The sequence below is a fragment of the Osmia lignaria genome, chromosome 6 (assembly GCF_051020975.1).
Source record: "Osmia lignaria lignaria isolate PbOS001 chromosome 6, iyOsmLign1, whole genome shotgun sequence".
In the NCBI taxonomy this organism is placed as follows: domain Eukaryota; kingdom Metazoa; phylum Arthropoda; class Insecta; order Hymenoptera; family Megachilidae; genus Osmia; species Osmia lignaria.
In genome coordinates, this window is record NC_135037.1 from 8696992 (window position 1) to 8717664 (window position 20673).

At 32.2% G+C, this 20673-nt stretch overlaps 4 protein-coding genes across 8 annotated transcripts in view; 2 read left to right on the forward strand and 2 right to left on the reverse strand.

Moving 5' to 3' along the window:
* Window positions 1–978: 978 nt before the first annotated feature.
* LOC117607558 (progestin and adipoQ receptor family member 3) lies at window positions 979–9583 on the reverse strand. 2 transcript variants are annotated; one of them, XR_013062245.1, is made up of 8 exons: window positions 9369–9583; window positions 5757–5929; window positions 3381–3562; window positions 3104–3260; window positions 2693–2845; window positions 2164–2443; window positions 1475–1704; window positions 979–1275 (listed from the first exon to the last, which is right to left on the reverse strand). XR_013062245.1 is itself a non-coding variant. In XM_034331381.2 (8 exons), the coding sequence occupies exons 2-7, from the start codon at window positions 5898–5900 to the stop codon at window positions 1562–1564; spliced, it is 1059 nt and encodes a 352-aa protein (XP_034187272.1). In that variant the 5' UTR covers window positions 5901–5929; window positions 9369–9582; the 3' UTR covers window positions 979–1275; window positions 1537–1561. The 2 variants fall into 2 exon arrangements, 1 of the variants encoding a protein (XP_034187272.1); XM_034331381.2 differs by having other exon boundaries at window positions 1537–1704; window positions 9369–9582.
* A 3634-nt stretch (window positions 9584–13217) lies between these two features.
* eff (ubiquitin-conjugating enzyme E2 eff) lies at window positions 13218–16764 on the reverse strand. The gene is made up of 6 exons (XM_034331464.2): window positions 16605–16764; window positions 15125–15188; window positions 14867–14898; window positions 14246–14323; window positions 14062–14167; window positions 13218–13930 (listed from the first exon to the last, which is right to left on the reverse strand). The coding sequence occupies exons 1-6, from the start codon at window positions 16626–16628 to the stop codon at window positions 13791–13793; spliced, it is 444 nt and encodes a 147-aa protein (XP_034187355.1). The 5' UTR covers window positions 16629–16764; the 3' UTR covers window positions 13218–13790.
* A 1323-nt stretch (window positions 16765–18087) lies between these two features.
* Window positions 18088–19539, forward strand: LOC117607679 (uncharacterized). Its single transcript, XM_034331640.2, has one exon. It carries the CDS (start codon window positions 18361–18363, stop codon window positions 19036–19038), a length of 678 nt encoding a protein of 225 aa, XP_034187531.1. The 5' UTR covers window positions 18088–18360; the 3' UTR covers window positions 19039–19539.
* A 290-nt stretch (window positions 19540–19829) lies between these two features.
* Window positions 19830–20673, forward strand: part of jvl (javelin-like) — a 68890-nt gene continuing 68046 nt past the window's right edge. For 2 of the 4 annotated variants that reach the window (XM_034331906.2, XM_034331905.2), the window contains exon 1: window positions 19831–20531. Coding sequence is in view for 1 of the 4 variants with exons in the window: in XM_034331905.2 (XP_034187796.1) it covers window positions 20487–20531 (45 nt within the window). In the remaining 3 variants the exon portion in view is untranslated. Of the gene's footprint in view, window positions 20532–20673 lie in introns of all 4 variants that reach the window. The other 2 variants (XM_034331904.2, XM_076688560.1) reach the window with 2 other exon arrangements.

The window sequence follows — 20673 nt, forward strand, 5'->3', positions numbered from 1 at the left end:
TATTAAATTGACTAATTGTTGGTGACAAGTTAAAAGGTAAGTATATTCAATTATATTTGCTGGGGTAAATCTAGGAAGTATATCTTCAATAGTTGGTGCCCTATAGATAAGAATCCTTTGTCTAAAATACAGTTATCACCGACGAGATACAGTATCTCGTCGGTGATGTAGTATAGCATGCCGTTAGTTGGATGCAATAACTGAGGTGGGGCTTAAATCAGTTTCTGTTCGGCCTAATTTTCGATGAGACGTTGACTGTTTTACCGATGCGAAATTCGGAGTTCGGCCTCTACGCTCGATAAAAAGATATTTAATTTTAAACTTTCAATGATAAAAGAAGGTTCAAAGTGAGAAAAATTTGATTTCTTCAACTTCCATCTATGTATATTCTCTGTATAAAATACTCTCATTTAACATGATATATGTTGTTTTACAATTTTTGTGATACAATGTATAAAAACAAAGCTTATAAACTCTACTGTATTCATACTATTATTTCACCCTGTAATGGTAACTATTGTATAATCATACAAGTATTTTAGATTGTATGGTATCATTAACATTGTATTATAAGTCTATGAAAAGATCGAAGGTATACCGCAGTTCACCAGAGTCCATAACTGCGAAAAGACCAGTTTTCGTTCTTCGCGCTTCTCCAGTGCGCATCTTCGCCCTGATTGGCGATACTCCCAAACGAAGTGGAAAGCGATTAGCAGAGAGCTCGCTGCGTTCCCCCACCATCTTCCAACCTGCGCGTCGCAGTTATGGACTCTGGTGAACTGCGGTATAGATGTGTAAATATAACTCTGATAAAATTCGTTATTGTTTGTGAACAAGAATTATACTTCGTTAATATTGGTAAACGTAACTATAACGTTGAACAACAATAAAATACAATCTAAAGATTAAATTGCATAACATGATATTATTAAATGTTTGAAAAGGTTGCTGTAACCAGAAAGAAAATAAAAAAAGAAGGATATTCAATATATCTATTTAAAATTTATAAATACAAAATAAATATAAATTACTAACGCCAAGACGCGTTAGACGTTGTTTAAAAAAAAAAGAATCTGCATTTTTGTTATCTCGTGGATCACTTATTTTACACTTTTTGGAACTAAAATGTTTGTCGTTGATAATACGTTCGTAATGGATTTTCGTTTGCACATGTTGTTGTTTTTTCGCTGGCGTAAAATGGTAGATTGTTGTAATAATCTGACGACCAAACATTGAATTCCATAGCGCAAGCACATTCCATTATAAAACCATTACCTGAAAGGAGAGATAAAAAATATGTAAATTCTAGAAAATAATTTAATTATATTAATTATTAATTTCTATAAAATAATTCTAGATACAAAATAATAAATTCTGTTTCTTGGAACACGATTGCAATTACCCATTTTACTTATAAAATAATGGATAAACATTAGGAAAAAAAAATGTATTTATCACAATGTTTGTTACTTACAAGTAAAATTCGTTTATTATTCTTAGTATGTCGCAATCGTTACACGGTGTCATATATCGTACCTGAATGGCCGTCGGACTCCGTATGTCATAATAATTTGATGTTGCTCGGACAGCCATGGTTCATTCTGTATTCCACGTAAAGCATTCCAGTATTATGCCAATAGTAAAGAGCCAATACCACTAATGCATGCCACCATTGATGAGAGGAACCGATATAATCCACCCAGCCTTTAATATAAAAGGAAATTGAATAAGTATGGGAAGAAAATTTCAAATTCACCAAGTGTTTTCCATGCAAGAAAAATATGGAAAATTGAAAACAATAACTGATAATGCGATACGAGAATGATCATTTCCATTGTAATACGATCATTTACAATTCCGTGCTTTATATTTAATTCATCGACTGACGTCAACAGAAAAATATTTTTTCCGTGAAAAATATTACGGTATTAATTAAATGCTTGCTCCAAATATCAAAATATGATTTTATTTATTTATTTTTCATATATAATAATCTATTAGTATCAGGTGTCTATAGTGATCTTCGATGAATACTTAATGATGGCTGGTTATAGTCATCCTTAGTAGTGAAAGGGTTAATTTATTCTAATGTACCATCGGACCAAAAGGGTTCAAATAAATCTTATAATGACAATAATAATGGTGTTTATCATTTAAAATTACCTGGACAGAAGCGTTCTGGTATTTTGCTGAGATAAATAATAAATGCTACACCACTAATGACATACATTCCTAGTACCCTTGGAAGTAACATTCTAACGATCGGGTTGTCCATTCCACCCATAGCAATGCTCCAATGAAACGTTGGCAGTACTCCATAAGCTGCCCATGCGACGAAAACGACTAGCTTGATGTTCCCATTAATATTCAGTTTTGGTACTTGTAGGATCATTGCGAATACAAAGATAGCCAGGACAGTGATCAGATAAAAGCTCTGCAATTCCTGTAAATAGATAATCAATTTATGATTATTATTTAGGGTAAATAATTTCTAACACGTAGAAATAAAAATTGAAGAAATTCAAATAAAATGGAGAAAGTATCTGAAAAAAGTGTCTATAGATCTATGGACTCTTTCTTCCAGAAACGTCTTGAATTAATAAATGAATCGATATATAAAATAGTGGAAATGTAAGATTTACAATCTGACAAATTTGTATACTGCTTTAGTTAGTTACGTAATTTTGTTCACCTTGTGACACCAGAAAGCGTAATAAACTCCAGACATGTATATCGACAGAAGGCTTAACGCGATCCCAAACAAATCGAAGGACAAGAAACACCAGTAATCCTTTTCACTTCGACAGGAAAACGTATGATACACCGAAGACAATACCATGCAAGCCTAAAACAATAAATTTGAAAATTATTAACATGTAGCTCGGTCAGAATAAGGGGAAGTTATAAATTAAACCATTAAGAAGTAACATGATTGATGTTGAAAAATATATTGTACAGTGTCATTGCTATTGAGCAATGCCATTTAGTATTTCTTGAATTTTTATTCATGGATAATTTACAACTTCTACTCCGCTAATTCGATAGGGGTAGATCTCCTCAAGTGAGCTTCAGAGCAAGAGAGTTAAATATTTTTGAATATTACCTGGAAACAGATTAATAAAAGAGCTACTATCACTTTGTCACCCATAGGTGCATGAATATTCAGTAGACAAAGGTCATACAGGGTCAGACCGAAAAATAACATCCATCCAAATATGTGGCTCCATATGTTTACTGTTTCGTTTGTCCACCAGAATATGCTGGAATACATCATTTTCATAAATGAAATATGAAAAGTTTATAAGTTATCGTACATTAATACTAATATGTCGATTATCATTTAGTCTGATCTTTTCCTCTGTTAACCATTATTAACAAACCTTTCGACGCATAATTTTGTAGTAAGATATCCTCGATATCCGTGAAGAATATATGGATTGTGTTGAAGATATTCAGGGGCTTCCTTGTAAGGAAGAAGACGCCTCATTTTCTCTTCATCTTCAGGCGTGATTTTACCTTTGAGAGGCGAGTTTTCGAGTTTTCTGGAGGAAGTTCGGTACACCTGAAGAAAATCATACGTATCATTCTGAGATTAAGGAACTTCCTTCTTATTGATATTTAAATTTTTATCAACTTTGATGCAAGTCTATATTAACATTAAAAAAAAGTACTTATCCTCGTTAGGTATTTTTATTTTTATTTATTTACTTATTTATTTAAACGAAACTTACATGAGTTAAAACTCTTATAAATCAAATTTATAATTTTAAAATTTACTATATTTTCAAAGAATTCTTTGGTATAATAAAATTGAATTAGATCTTCTACTTCTTTTCCATTTCAATCAACTGTAGACATTTTTAGGAAAACTGGAGGACTTAGTTCACCCCAATCTAAAATCCTAGCTACTCCATTGATTGCAAAGATTAATTTAAAGTTTACATAGACCTATTCACTCTCATTTGACGCTAAAACATCCGCATAGGCTTAATAGTTTGTCGGTCGCTCCCATATCGCCTAAGCGGTTTCAGGATGTAGAAACGAAGCTGATATCTAAAGATACGAAAGCTGTGAAGTAGGTCGCAACGGGACTCGCCTTTCATCTCAGTGTGTCAAGTTTATACCGCGGGCTTTCTTCTCAGACTTCTCAGTATCTTTCACTAGCGAAATCGATTTTTCACTTCGCTATACTAACAACTGTGCTACTCTGTAACCAACATATCTATACATCCTTCCTTCGTGAGAGATACAGGATATCCCGAGTGTTACCGCAAAATTCCGAGACTTTCCATGAACCGCGCAAAAAATAATGTCAGATGAAAGTTGAACTACGTTTAACCCCTCATTACACGGTCCCTTGCCTCTACTAAAACAATCAAGTGTCGAGCATCTAGTTTTGCTTAATTTTAACATAATTTTTATTGCACCTATTTTATATTTAGTTATATTGCATATTGCATTTTCGTCCAAATGAATTTAATTCTATTCTTTTGTTTGTGTTTCAAGTTGTCTAATAATATCTGATAACAAGATCTTCTACTTAGTTATGCCAATGAATATTCATGTTTTTTAAAAATAGACAGGTAAATGAAATTTTAATTTACAGAAGCTATAGAGATTTCAACGTAATTAAATTTTTGTTTTACATTTTAACAAATTAGTGGAATGCCTTGTTTCACGGCGATGCAAACGTGGGATATTTTGTATAATTGCTACTGTGTCCACTTAGACTAATTGTTTCAAATAATTACAGTATGTTCCAGATAGGAGCATATTCAACTACAGGCAATTACAGATATTCACTGTTCTGCGGATACGCGTTATTACTAATTAAATATTTTGTAGGTGTATCATTTTCTCCAAAGAAAATTAAAATTAATAAAAGATTCTTCAGGCGCTTTTACCTTGTGTACATACATCCTACCGACGTGAAACGGATATTGGCATTCGTTTTAAGTTATAACCTTTCCGAATACAATGACTTACTACTCACGTTAGAAATTCAATGTTTTAACCTTGTTGCAAGCCGAATAAGAAATGAACATATGTAAAACCTACGTAATCACGAATGTGTGTCAACGTTTTTCAAATTTGCAGTTTTAGGTATCAGACAGAAATAGAGCATACAGAATGGTATTGTTATATGAATTAACGTTTGATTTAAGTAATTGCATATCATTTAAAGAGAACGTCGCGAGCCCCAGGTAATACAATACATATCTGCAAGCATAATTCTTTCTTTTCTTTTTTTTTATAAAGATGGAAATCCTTTTCATTTGGATTGCTATTTCCGATCTAAAAATGAAGTTGGAATTCTTATTGCTTTCTAATTATTTCAACGATTTTAACTGAAGTTATATCTTCATTTAAACGCATTAGTTGAAATTTATATGATAACCCAGGATTATTAATAATATCAACAAAGATTACTTAATAGATGCAAACGTAGTCCAAGTCTTCAGAATTGATTCACAGTATAAAATTTGCAACCTTATAAATATTCCTTTATTTTTATTGTTTAAGAATATTTTCCTAACTTCGAAATTTTTCAACAAAAGAATTGATTTTTAAAATTTATATATCTTATATACAATAAATAAAATATTTTTAAAAAGTTTATTGTAATAAATAAAGTACTTTAAGCGTAATTTAAAATAAAATAGTCGGTTTATTATCTGAAATAACATGTTGTTCAGTTCTACTTCTCCATCAGTTTAATTCGATGTTATAAAAGAAAGGGTTAAAGGTTAATTTACCTCACCAGTAAGTAGCTTGACCGTCTCTTGAGCGATATCTGTTTTCGGCTGTTTTTCATGATTATTGTTGTGCGATTGATCATCATTCTGCGGCTTTTCGTTTTGATCGCTCACCTCTTCCACGCCTGCTAGTAATTTCATCATTGGAAAGAGTCGAATTCTTACTTGGGAGTCTGCAAAGGAAAAATAAGTGTATCAACCGAATAAGAAACGGCGTAGAAAGGTTTCGATTGCTCTAACAATTCGTTATCATGTACTGAATTGTTTTTCGGTAAGGCTTCGTTAATTATTCCTTTCCATTACAAAAGTCGACATATGTAGTTTTGCTGGTTATCAGTGATATATTGATATCACTGACGTAAATTAATGCAATGAAAATATTAAAATTGGATGACTAAACGAATTTTTCAACACGAAAACATTTAATTTTCTAGTTTTCTATTTAATATCACTTTCTTTTTATTTACAAATCATTGTAAGAATTATTACATTAATTGCAACGAATGACTGTTACTATAACTGAATACGATTAAAACTAATTAAAAGAAGCAAAGTTTGAATGGCATTAGCCATTACACTAACAGTGTAAGGTGGCAAATTGCAAATTTACATTGCAAAATTGAATCATAGCGACTTGAATAGCTGTTATCGTAACGTGACTTACTATACACGTCCATTTTCGTTCTGCCAATCAACGTCTGTTAAAGTGTTAAGAAGAAACTACTATCGGTATGAACAAAAATTGAATATCCTAGAATCTACCTTAATTGAACAACATCCTACGATACAATAACAAATTAAGTAATATCAAACTTCCTGTCTGATGATGCACACGCGTTGAAAGTTCCACCAACTGCTCCTAATTTAAGCAGACGTTACAGGAAAGGTAAAAATGGTCTATCTATCAAGTATTCACAAATGCTATTTAAAATGCACATAACTCTGATATGTGTAACTGCAATTATGCTTATTAGCGTCTTGGTGCATGTCCCATTTACGTAGCATGTGACGACACATACATAATTATCAATTTTTAACAGCTTCCATTTGAAATTGTGTAATGGAAAAATAAGAGTTTCGGTTTAACAATCATTTTCGAAAGATTTTTAAAATTTCTTATCCGCATGCATATCGTGCAAGTAATTATCCTATCGCGTGCAACATCCTTGTCAAAGGTGGATTCCGAGAAGCCAGGAGAAATATAAAAAGAAGATTGTAAAGTAAATAGCCGTTTCTTGCACGGAATACTACGGATGGAATTAGAAATTTGTATGACAGACGAGGAACTTGTTAAACTATAGCGACGTAAAATTATAAACGAGGTTCGTTCTTTTTATAAAGCATTTTTTAATAAACTCCGCGTGAAAACGTACACGATTTGTCAAGATCTTTTTGCTACATGTAAATAGATATCTTTGTTTATGTCGGTGAATGTGTTGGAGAAAGAATTTACGCAAAACCAAACTTGAGAATAATACGATTGGCTATTTTATGCGCTTACAAGGAATCCGTTCACTCTCTCCTGCAGGCTGAATGATCTCTCACGTTTAATCTACGAGAAAGTTGACGAGGCTCTTCGAAACTCGTTATGCCTACGTCTTTGCTTTGAAAAACTTTGCTCGACCGTTATTTATTCTTAGAGTTTTTATTGTTTTTGTGAATTAAGTATAGGGCATTTAATTATACTCTTCAATACTTCGTCATGAAATAGAAGCCATTACAGAAGTTGGATTTGAAATCAATTCATAATTCTTAGGATTATTTAAAGAAATATTCAAAATATTTTTCAAACAATGGCAAAGTATTCCACTTAAAAAAATTCTTAATCTTTTGGAGCTCATAATTAAAAGAGTACAATTTGTTCTAAAAAATTATTTTTACACTTTGTCTTATATTTTATGAATTAATGGACCTTGTAATTTTAGATTTCGCTCTAAATTATCAAATCTGGATTTCAAATTGAAATTAGTAGTTAATATAGTAAGTGAAAATTAATTACGAATATTAACACTAAAAGTTACACATCAAAGTCACGACGTCGGATGTAATATAAATAAATGTGGTAAAATTAATGAAATTACCATTCGGACTTTCTCTTCCTCTTTGCGCGTTACTCTATTTTAGTATTTGTTCATTTTTTTTCTAGAGGGTCATTCAGGAGAAAGAGAAAATGTTTTTAGAGATCACAGTACGAGTTATTACAAGAAAAAGTTTTAAAATCACTCTTCTGTAAAATTATTAGGTTCAAACAATTCTGTCTCTATAACACATGTTTATAGGGCCTTCTTTCTCTTATGGTGTCTAATACCATCACTTTCTAAAATATTGCTCCTTCTTCCTGAATCATCCACAGATTATATAAATTCGAAATTACGTAAACAAACGTCGATTAAAACTAGGGTAACATTTAAAAAGTCACGTAGAAGAAGATTTAAAATTAAATTTCGTCTTTCATATGTACATATAAATATCGTTATAAATATTCAATTTAAAGTTGGATATAGAGATTAATATTAATGAATGTTTTCTGATTGTCATGTTCAAAAGAAGAAAATCTCAAAACAAAATAAAAAGTCAAAATAAAAGATCAAACATTCAATTATATTGTTTCAATGAATACTTCACTATTTGTTATTGACAATTATTATGTACAATTTGCAATAAAATCCAAGACATTACCAAAAATTACCATAGCTCTGGCAATTTATAGGTTGTCACAAGACAGACATCATTAAAATTCTTCAGCCGTTCGTTTAAATTGATTTCCTATTCCAGTTCATTTACAATTCATGCAAAGTGCGATAACACGAAAATTGTGATTCTTTTTTATCAGTTGGAACGCATAAGAAAAAGAAGAAATTAGAATCTGTAGAGTTGGACAGGAACCAATACCTATGATCGTTAGCAAAGTCTTTAATTTTATAATAACATGAAAATTACGAATCTTTTTTATTAATTGAAACGCAAAAGAAAAAGAAGAAATTAGAATCTGTAGAGTTAGACAGGAATCAATACCTATGATCATTAGCAAAGTCTTCACTTTTATAATAAGTTTAACACGAAAATTATGAATTTTTTTTATACATTGAAACGTACACCCTTGAAACGCATAAAAAAAGAAGAAATTAAAATCTGTAGAATTAAACAGAAACCAATACCTATGATCATTAACAAAGTCTTCAATTTTATAATAACATAAAAATGACGAATCTTTTTTATTAATTGAAATGCAAAAGAGAAAGAAGAAATTAGAATCTGTAGAGTTAGACAGGAACCAATACCTATGATAATTAGCAAAGTCTTCAATTTTATAATAAGTTTCTTTGTCGGTAGAGCCGGCAACAAATGAAGCAGACAGTCAACAATATATTACTTCTTCAAAATGATATATTGTGCATTTTCTTCGTACACAATGCAATTTGTCAGTGAGGATTCTTAAAAGGCAATCACACGCATCTTCATGAGGAACACGTGTTCTCCGGAGCGAACGTTTGACACCGCGTCGCTCGCGCGCTATTCTCAATTACCACTTTGCAATGATTTAGAACGTTCCTCTTTGTTAGTCTCTGACAATCACGGACGTCGTTCGATGGTTACATTAAAGTTACATACCACTCGACCACGGGCAACGATGTCAGTCAGCGAATACGCGTTCCCCAAGCGATCGCAGTCCGCTCTGTTTTGAAAAAGGTAGCGGCGGATGTTGAAAATCAATCGAACGTTGATCTATCGAGACATCCTTAAGACGGTCAGCTATTGATGAGCGTGACACCTTGTCCTCAGCGACTGGTGTACGGGCCGAGAACAGCACTGACACTGAACAAACCGCACCGCAACCAGACGGTCCAAAGCGCCGCTCGATAGAACGAAACACGTCCTCGTACTACCAACTAGCGATGGCTTCGAGTTTTTCAAGCTACCATGGCCTTTGTGCGAAATGATTTTATCCATTACTGTTAATGGGTTTCTTTAGAACCAGGAATTAATCCCTTCTATTCATTTTTTTCTTAACTTTTTAATGACTAACACGTTGATTGTCGTGTCGGTCATCAGGGATCGATGCAATTGAATAATTACAGAAGAAAATAGAATAACATTGATATTGTATTGATGATATAAGGAAAGAAACTTAAAGCTTAAATTAGAAAATTAATTATTCGAATCCTTAATAATTAGAGCTTTAATATGTTCGACTTCAATGAGTTAATATCTAATTAAAAGTTTTCAAATATGAGTGTTGTATAACATCGACTTTATACAATTTTGTGGTTTATACAGAAGATAAATACTTTTTATTTAGCTCTCATAAATATGATAAGTCTTTGTAGGAACTAATATTAATTTTGGCACTCTTATCTTACTACCCACTTTGTATTACTTTCTCAGCATTAATTTGTGTTTCCGTAAACAAAGATTAATATTTTTATCTTCATACTTGGTTGCTAAAGCACGTTTCATAAAATATTTGTAAAGTTGAATGACTTTCAAAAGAGCGGTTTTATGAAAAATTAGAAACCGTTGCAAATCCGCTAATATTCAGTTTTAATAGAACTATTATGCGAATATTACTGGACCGAAGAGTTTGTAGATAGTGTTAACTTTCTACTGTATTCATAATAAGACCCTAAACAGAGAGATCATCTTCAGTACATGCATGTACATTTCATTATCAAAGTAGCGTGAAAATGACAAAAATGTATTTGATACATTCAAATTCATTATCCGACTTAGAAGAAATAAGTATCATTTCTTTAGAAACCAAAAGATCGCAAGTAGAACGTACGAATATTGATGACCCACATTCGTATGTAGACAGCATCTTTGCTTTTCGAAAAAAAATAAGACAAAATCAAGTACAATAACGGGGTTTGGTAGTGAATCCTTAATAAGAAATAAGTAAAGCAGCTTTTAATTATAATGAACAAAATCTATTAATTGAATCTACAAAAACAATTGTATTTAATTTTTTCTTAATTTGTCTATTATATTCATGATAAAAAAGCGTCTTAGATTAATAATAAAGAATGCCCTCTATAATATCAGAATAGTAACTAATCAAACTTTAACTGTTTTTAAACTGAAACGTTCAATTTTAATATCATATTTTAATAAAAATTTTCATATCATAACATACTGATACTAATATTTTAGTGATCATAGGACAATCTGATCTGACCGAAAACAATCAGATAACTTAATTAATTGATCCGTTAATTACAAAGATAAATTGGGAAGATATTCTGTTTTCGAATAAATTGATCAGGCGAGGATATGCTTATCTCCATCGCTGAGTATGCTACTTCAGCAGGTTTCTGCCAGCACTGCAGTAAAATACGTGTACAACGGTCAAGAGCGACCACCAGAGCAAAAGGGGGAAAGCCTTTGCCACTTTCACCGTTCCTCCACTTTTTTAACATATCGTAAGCTTCAACATTGGACACAACAACTGTTCCGTCCTTCGTGAAAGTCTAATAAAGACATCTGCTGGTTCACGAGTGTACCTCGAACACCAATTACACAAAGATTCTTTGTTCGTTCCAACTAAACTTTACTGCCTATGTGTATGAACTATAACTAAATACTTAACTTTGGATCAATCGACTACCCACCGAGGACAATGATTTCACTTGAAAAGTTTCACCGAACGGTTAAGAAATTTATGAAAGAAGGAGCACACAATTATATCCATTGTTACATGAGTAAAGAACTTTATTTTCCCAAATAGTTGACCTTAGAAATTTAAATGATCGATTTATAAACAAGAAAAATATTTTTTCAAAAATATCTGAATATTAAAACAAGAAGAAACAATGAATTACAGTGGTAAAATCTAGATCCAAGTAGAATTCGAAATAGATTCAGAAGTATCCAAGATACTTCTTCCTTATCGCCAGTGATTCTGGTAACAAATGATTAAAATTGACATGCTTATGTTTATCGTCATATGGAATTTATTATATAAAGGGCTAATGCTAAAATAATAATTAATTATAATATATGTGTATATATACATATATATATATACACGTATGTATATACACACACATATATATAATAATAATTACACGTGAGATGTGATAATAATTAATTAATTACACATGAGTAGATTCCTTTCTAATAGAGATGAACGATGATTCACTTTCGGGGGGTGTGTGAGGGGCAAATATTTAAATACCTGATTTGCCGCGTGTTTACTCGTAATTAAATTACAGCAGTATACGTTCAAAATCGACATTAACAAGTGGTATACCATATTACATACTAATCGATTTGTCTTTTCTAGGCTTCATACTCGTTCTGCGAGTTTGCCATACTTTGAAGCACCGATTTACAATCGAGACGTTGATCGTTCTTTACGCACTTTACACCATTCGCAAGACAAAATCGTTTACTTATTCTCTAATTAAGTGATCATCTTTTACGATGTCTCGGGTTTTAAACATTATCTAGGATTAGAAGCCGAAACACTGCCAGCACCGGCAATGGGGTGCATCGTTTCTAGATTAATTTAAACAAACTAACAATGAACGAAACACGTTGTTGTTGTGTAACAACGTGTTCTTCCATCTTGTAAAATAACATTTTCAGGTAGAGTTTCTTTTCTTTTGGAAACAATTTGGAATCTTATTGCAGTCCTTTGCAGCCACAATATGCACATATGAAAAATATATAGCATGGAAAACGTATCGCGGTATTAGTAAGACTAAACTCTATCTTAATGGTCATTTTATTCAGAGTTTTGTAACATTATTTTATACGAACGTATGTACTTATATTGTGGGTGGAAAGGAAACTTAAAGATATGTACTAAACAACAACAATAATAATAGAAAAATTATCGCTTAAAGGAAAAGATTTTTACACGCAAAACAATAGTAAACGCAGATCGTTCCGAATAAAACATAGCGACGGTCAAATTTTTCATTTGTAAGGTACGACGCACATGACTATTGATATCATAATGACGCACTCTACTAATAAAATTAATTCAGAGGGCTTTACAAATCCATTTGTAAATATGAGCCATAAACTTTAGGGCTCATTGAAATACTTCTTATCTATTTCATAACGCGTTTTACGTAAAAATTCAAACAAAATTTACTTCGCACTCATCATTTATCGATAAATATTGACATCGACTACTACATCTTTCTAATATGTAAATAAAGCTGATTGACGTTAAAATTCACGTCCTTAAAAAATTGTGAATGCATCTGATTCGAGTTAAGGTCGTACGAGAGCCCGTGAATGGTAGATACTTAGATTCGCGGTCAGCAAAGTCTTTAAAAGTTTCTATTATGTTTGTATACTTTTAAGTTATTTGAAGTTGTATAGTCCGATTTATCGATTAATGATATGCATAATTAAACTACTACACACACACAGGAACCAAACCAGAAATTTCGAGTTACTCGTAGAATTTGTTAGATAGGTAAGGAATTTTAATAATTGAACAAAACATACAGGTATATTTTCAGTAGTATTTATATATAGCCCAGTCTTACAAAAAAGTGACCGCATCGTTCCAAGGGACGGGCAAACATTGCTCATTTGCTTTAAAACTAACAATCGGTGTGCTGTCAGTTCAAGGTTTTTCATTTCACTGAGAAAGTAGGTATATATAATTACGGTATAATAAGCACAATGATTAGAAATTAAACTATTAAATTCAAATACAAATCCTACTTTCACTCTCCTATATTTTACTTCCATTTTTTTTTATTTATGAAAATCAAAGCGGACATGTTTCTTTTTTTTCCTGATTTATATATATATATATAATGTTATGTGACCACCTTTCAAATTGCCTCAATTGCCATTGTGGCAACGTCTCAATATTCGCAGGCCTCTCGGGACGAAGGGAACTTCAGATCGATCGCGTTTTTCTGAGCATTCTCCGAGCCCGAGTACTGGCTTAAGTTTAAAAGTAGACGAGCCATAGCTAATTTCAATCGGTGCTGATGCATAAGTGGCAATAGGCTGGGGCTGCTTGTTGGTGGCTTTTAGATGTTGAAGTCAGCAGAGATTGGCGCATCACATGGCATACTTGCGCGTCCACTCACGTGCCAATTCATTGTACTTCTCCCTGTCAGTTTTGTATAACCTTGCTATCTCTGGTACCAGAGGGTCATCTGGATTTGGATCGCACAGTAATGAGCATATTGATAGTAACACTGAAAATAAGAAAACTTTCATAATGTATTCAACATTTTCACAAATAATATTAATAAAATTGACTCAAATAATTGTTTCATCCTATTCTTTTTCTTTTTTAAACTTAAATTATATTTGCAAACTTATGTACCCTTTGATATGGTAAGTGCTGGAGACCACTGCGATCTTAAAATATCCAAACAAATACTTCCATTACTGTTGATATTTGGATGATAAATTCTAGTTGTAAAAGCAACCTGGACAAATGTGCATTAAATGAATATACTAATCACATGTAATAGTATATCAAACAATGTTATCTTTAATGTACATACCTTAGGTGGTTTGAATGGATAGTCTGTGGGAAAATGAATTGTAAGGAAAAACACTCCTCCTTGATACGGACTGTCAGGCTGAAAATAATGTTTACTCCTAGTTATACACTAACATTCAATATTGGCCAATTTAAATGCAAAAACGTTTCCATTAATGTTCATCATAAAGAACTAATTATATCTAATATAAAGAACCAGATTAATCACTCATATTAATTTAAGAATTTAACAATTATTACTAACGAATTATAATATAAATGTTATTAGAAATATTATAGGTCTGTAAAAAGATATTAATATCATGAAAACAATACAACATGATACAGGAATTAAAGATGTGAAATCTTAGTAAATTGTTATTACATAAAATATTACATGCATTGCATTATGTATTTCAAATAAAATTATTAATCAAATGTAACAAAAGATAAATTTCATTGTTTGGGAGTTACCTTTGAATGTCAGAGATCAAAGTGGAGATACTTGGAACTAATGCTTACAAATTATATTTACATGAACATTAACATGATTACAAAATAATAAAAGTATATGATACTTTTAAATTAAATGACATTAGTTTAATTAATAGTGCTAAAAATATTAAAATTCATGTATACTTACTGGTCCCATTATAGTTGCTTGCCAGTGGAATACTGAAAACAATCATATAATTAACTGTAGAAACTTTACTATCAAATACTAATGATTATTATTTATACATAAACATCATAAGTTTACAGTTTCCTAAAAATTAGCTAATTATTTGCTGTGGATATTAATAGATACATGTATTTTTGGAATAGCAAGCCATATAAGATATGGTAATTTAATATTCTTTAATTGCTGCATATACAGTCACAATGACATTAAAGAACTTACAATCGTCTCCTACAGGACCAGCAGAGCATTGTGCCGGTGGATCTCTACCAAGGTCCTGAAGTTCCTAAATAGAAGAAAAAAATGTCATAATAACACAAACAAAAACTGTTAAAAATCTTAAGCATTAATTCAAACTTTACATATATTATTAATTGTTATATATATTTTCTTCTATGCACGATTGAAATTTATAAATACTATTTTTAACATAAATATCAGTTGGTTAAAAATATACTCTATCAATAATGTGTTTGTGTTATGCATTGCATCATGAAGCTTAAAGTAAAAGGTCTATATGGATAGTTTTAAATGCAGTAAGAAAGATGTGAACATGTGTAAACAAAATGTTCTAGAACATTCTTACATATGTATATATCATAGATACGAATTATATAAATGTAATATCTTGAAATATATAATTTTAAGCTTATATATCAATTGTTTTATAGTTTTCATATCATACATATCAAGAAATCAGATCAAACTGAATCATCATTCAAAAGGTAGATAACATTAAAAGGTTAAGATAAAGGAAATGACTATAATGGTTTGTAATACAATGAATTAAATATTACAATGCCTTAACTACTAACAATGCAATTAGAAAAGAAACAATTGGAATAAATATTATTCTATAGATATGTATGTTTATATTAGACAATGGTATACAATAATATGAGATAAATTATTCGCATTACTTATATTACATTACAATGGAAATAAATTACAGAATTGAAGTTAAAGAAAAAGAGTGATACAACAGTTTGTGTTTCGTGTGATTATTCTGAGAGTAATATATCCAATGATTTCCATTCTTTAGTCCATTTTACTGCGACTGATGGTCAGACTGAGAAACATTATAATGACTGACAGGTCAAATCACTGGCATGCATCATACAGAAATATATCAGTTCTAAATGATTCACTTTATCTCATTAATGTGTGCTGCAGTCACATAGAGAAAAGCATATTATGTATTAAAACAAATAAGCAAATGGTCACTGAAAAAAATGTATGATGATATATCTACATCCACAAATGGACTCTGAATGCACTAATGAAATTTTCGTAATTTCTGAGTTATCTATAGCTACATACATATATGTATATACGTATATATGTATATATATGTATATATAGATGTATGTAACGCACGGTTTTACGTTACTTCCGGCAATTTATTGGGTAGCCACTTAAAATTTTTTTAGAATTTCACTGTCACCGTAGCTACTACGTCCACTGGCACAAAGTGGCACTGTGCTCTGTGTGCAATGCACAACATCGACATAAACGCGTATGCAAATAAATCAAAGCACAATCGAAGAATGTGAAAAAAAGGGGAAAAGCCAAAATGATTTTCAATGCTGCCTCACATTGCTTCACTGCAAAATCGTTAAGGGCGTTCAACTGCGTTTGGCACACATCACATTAACACCCGACTGTCTTTGTACAATACGAACACCTCTGATCGTTCACATACCTTATTAATTCGTTTTAAAGCCATTTGTTGAACTGTGTGTTGATATTAACCGGCTGAAAACCAGACAGCGATACCCGCTAGCCGAAGATCTTTGATTAGGGATTGCAAGATGGCTGCCTTCTAAACGTAGTCTTACTACGGTGGTCAAACCAAAATCCGTCAACTATTCTTGCACAATTTCTTTCGCGTTGAAACAAAGCGTTCATAATCATATCAACGATTATTTTAACAGATAAATTTTATAACGTAAATATTTCAAAGGAAACCAGCACCTCCTTATTTTTTCTTACATCTTTTGTTGCAAAATTAAGTCAAAGTCTTTACGGATTTCCTTTTATCGGCAACTAGTGGATTTTTAATATTATACCATCATTTCTCGGTAGATGTCGCGATGAAAGATCTAAATGATTGGCCAATATGAATGATTAAACCGAATTCTTTTCATATATGTGTATTACATATACACGGTGTTAAAAACAAAAAAGAGATTTGAGACCAAATAATATGCAAAATAAGTGTATAATGTTCTTGGACTTGTAAACAACTTCTCATTTTGGTTAATGCAAATTACTTATTCGTTGCCGGGGCTCTTATATGACATAGAGCAGAAGATTATATTGTCATTTCTTCTTTTAAAAGAAAGAAAAATTCTTTCTATCAAACACAATGAAAAACACGTTTTTATAGTCGATTTGGTAAAATAATAATTTTTAAAAACTGATGCCTATCAATACGTTCAAGGAAAACCAATGATGACGATTTTTATAATTAATTAAATAAGGGTTTTCAAAATTTCAGAAGCTATATCGTACAGCTTCGTTGGTGAATAAAATATGCAAGATTAAGTATGAATTTGATGCTTTACGAAAAGCCATCATGAAAACTCGTTTGGTGAAGTGAGGGTCTACACTCGTTGAATATGAACTACCCTCAAAACGCGGACCTCCTTTGTGGGAAGGAATAAAAATAGACTTAGGTCTTCCGGAATCCCGATATTGTGTTTCAAATGAATCACATTCGTAAAGATGATGACGAAGTTTTTTAAACAATGTACGAGGCATTATATTCTGATAAGAATATTTTTCCACATACCTACATATCTTCCTGTGACAGTAGCATTTCCTGATCAGACTAATACAATATTATTCTTATCATACTGTAGAAACTGATAATTCTCTACAGCTGTTCACAGATTGCGAGGATAAGTATAACAATTGTCTAGTGAAATGTAATAGTAATCCTGTTTTAAGATGCGTGTGTATAAATAGGAAGAGAAGAGATAATGATTCCGTTCGCCGAAGAGCACAAGAAGTGAATAAATGACTTGCAACAAGAAAAATTATTTATATCTCTAATAATACTAATTTTTCTCTTATGTTTATTGGTACTTTACTTTTTCTTTATTTTGCAAATCTCCAAAGTCCCATTTCATGAAGTTGTCTTACTACATCATTTTTGTTTCTAAAAGCAGCATCCAATAAAAATTACTTCGGCGCGATGATGTCATTTCGTAAAATTTTATTTAAAATTGAAGAACATTTAAGAAGTTCCATCATGAGTTTATAACTCGATAGATATTTGTATTACTTATTACATTGATCAGCTTCCACGAAACATTGTTCAAATTATGCGTATACAAAGTACGTTCTAGATAGTAGAACAAAACAAACCACACTGATTCGAATGATAGAGGTTAGACGAGACAGAAAATTGAAAAGTATTGTATTGTAACTCAAGTTGACCTACAATATATATCATGGCTGAAAGTAAAAGGAAGATAACAGGATGTTATTGTATTCATAAAAAATTGCATAGACCATCAAAACAGAACGAACAATGCAAAAAGAAGAGACAAACATTTGTATACAATCCAGAGGAAGATATGTACCACGAGCCATATCTGAAAGATTTACGAAAGGAATTTTCAGATGCGTCCATATTGTGCGATTCAAAGATTGAATTGCCGTGGAAGGATATCGCGTTACCATCGGCTGGCATGAAAATTCGTCAACAATCTTCAATGGCACCGTTAGGTCATACAGAGGAAGGTGATCAGGATGCTGAAAAAGAACCATCGAAAAAGGAATCTGAAAGTACCATGCCTCTTCCATGGAAGGATTTGATCATCATGGAAACAGTACCTACGAAACAGAGTGATCCTGCAAGCTGCGATTCTACGTTAGAAATTCCATGGGATGATCTTGTACTTGAAAAACCAATAGACATACAACCACTACGAGAGGAAGCTTGTGTCACCGATGACGTTGAAATTCCATGGGATGACATTTTGGTACCACGAAATATCATCATCGAGGCGCCAACAAGGAAACATCCATCTTCGAAATACCCACCCCGTACGTCGATTAAAAAAGGGACCAGAGGATGTTGTTGCACTACTGTTGAATGCAAAAAGATACCGGCAACTTCTAAATAACGCGCTAATAATAATATTAGAATAACCCGGTTTCTTAGAAAGGAATATTTCTTTATTAAGTTTGGTCTTCAAAAGAGGACGAGATTCAGCTATTGAGATATACCATTCGGGCATTTAGTTCTGAGATATAAAAATACTGTAACTTCTTAACATATTGAATACCAAAAGAAAACACTTTTGATATTGTAAAGTATTGTATTTTGATAAATTGAATATAATATACAAGTTTTATGATGTTACATCAGAATGTTACTCTGAAAATAGTACTGGTGGTACCATCTAATGGGATGTGGGGAACTAGTAAGACAAAAATATGACTTTGGTAAAATATTCAATTTGTTATTTTCATTGTCGTAATGTGGAGCGTTCTACGGACACAATACAAGTTAAATAATAATATCATAGCTAAGTTAAAACCGATCGTTGGGAATTGGTGTCTCACGATCTGAAATACCGACGTTGTTCAAAACAGTACGTTGTTTTGTTGCGCACTCTACGATTCAGAATGACTATTTTAGAAACTACATTACAAGGTGAACAGATCCATACGTAATTATATAATTAGTTTTTAAGTTCTCTGTAAATGTAGATTGTTCAAAAATAAGCTCAGTAATTTTACACACTATATGCTAAATAATTATCAAAGTAAAACTAATCTTTATTAAACATTAATAGGTATAAGTATATCATATTGTTTAGATTATAGAAAGATTGAATTCAGTACAACTTATATCGTTTATAATTTGCAAATGTAATAAAGTATTTTTTTAAATTGCTCTATTATCAAGAGATGTGTTATACGTAGTTTGAATAAACGACACCGGGTCGTATTTTGGCGTCAGTGGCACCAAACACAGCGCCGCCATGATTATTATTCGTCCGGAGTTCGTGATTGGCGGCAGTCGGCATTTGCCTGTGTACGCGGACGGTTGTTCTATTGTGTGGTAGTTCGGTTAAACCCTGCGTACCGAAAATGGCGTAGCAAGGTGGTATAATGCCATTAAATTTAGTCGTGATTAGTATACCGTGAGAAGTTATGAACAGTGCACGACCGCTTGCTACTTGACTTTTCTCGCATTTGTAACGATACCGTCCATTAAAGAGCTACGTGATATTCTCGACGGAGCGCGTTTGTCGTAATAGCAGCGTGAAAAGTGTGTTGTGTGTTGGTGACTCGTACTGTGATTTGACAACGGAAGTGTGTTCACGTTCCTCGTGACGTTTCGGAGTTTGAACGAGGTGCGCAGCGTTCGTGGAACACGCGTTATTCGATCTTTGTGTCGGGAAACTCAAGGATGGCACTTGTACTACCGAGAAAACGAGCATTTTTCCTCGTGACAGCTTGACGACCTCGACTCTAGACGAGTTCAAGATGGCGCCACCGGTATTTTGACACTTGCCCAAGATCCGTCAGCTGGATTTTACAACCGCCCCGAGCTTCGATTATTATGAGCAGAGAATTTTACGTTCCTTGTACATCTTACACTTATCAGGTAAGTGAATCATTGCTTGTCAATTTTCGTGTGAAAAACAGTGCGTTGTAATCATATCTGATGATTATTGTTTCCTGTATCGTCATACCTTCTACACAAGAACTCCAAATTGTCAATTCATTCTTCAGGGCATTTTTCTGTC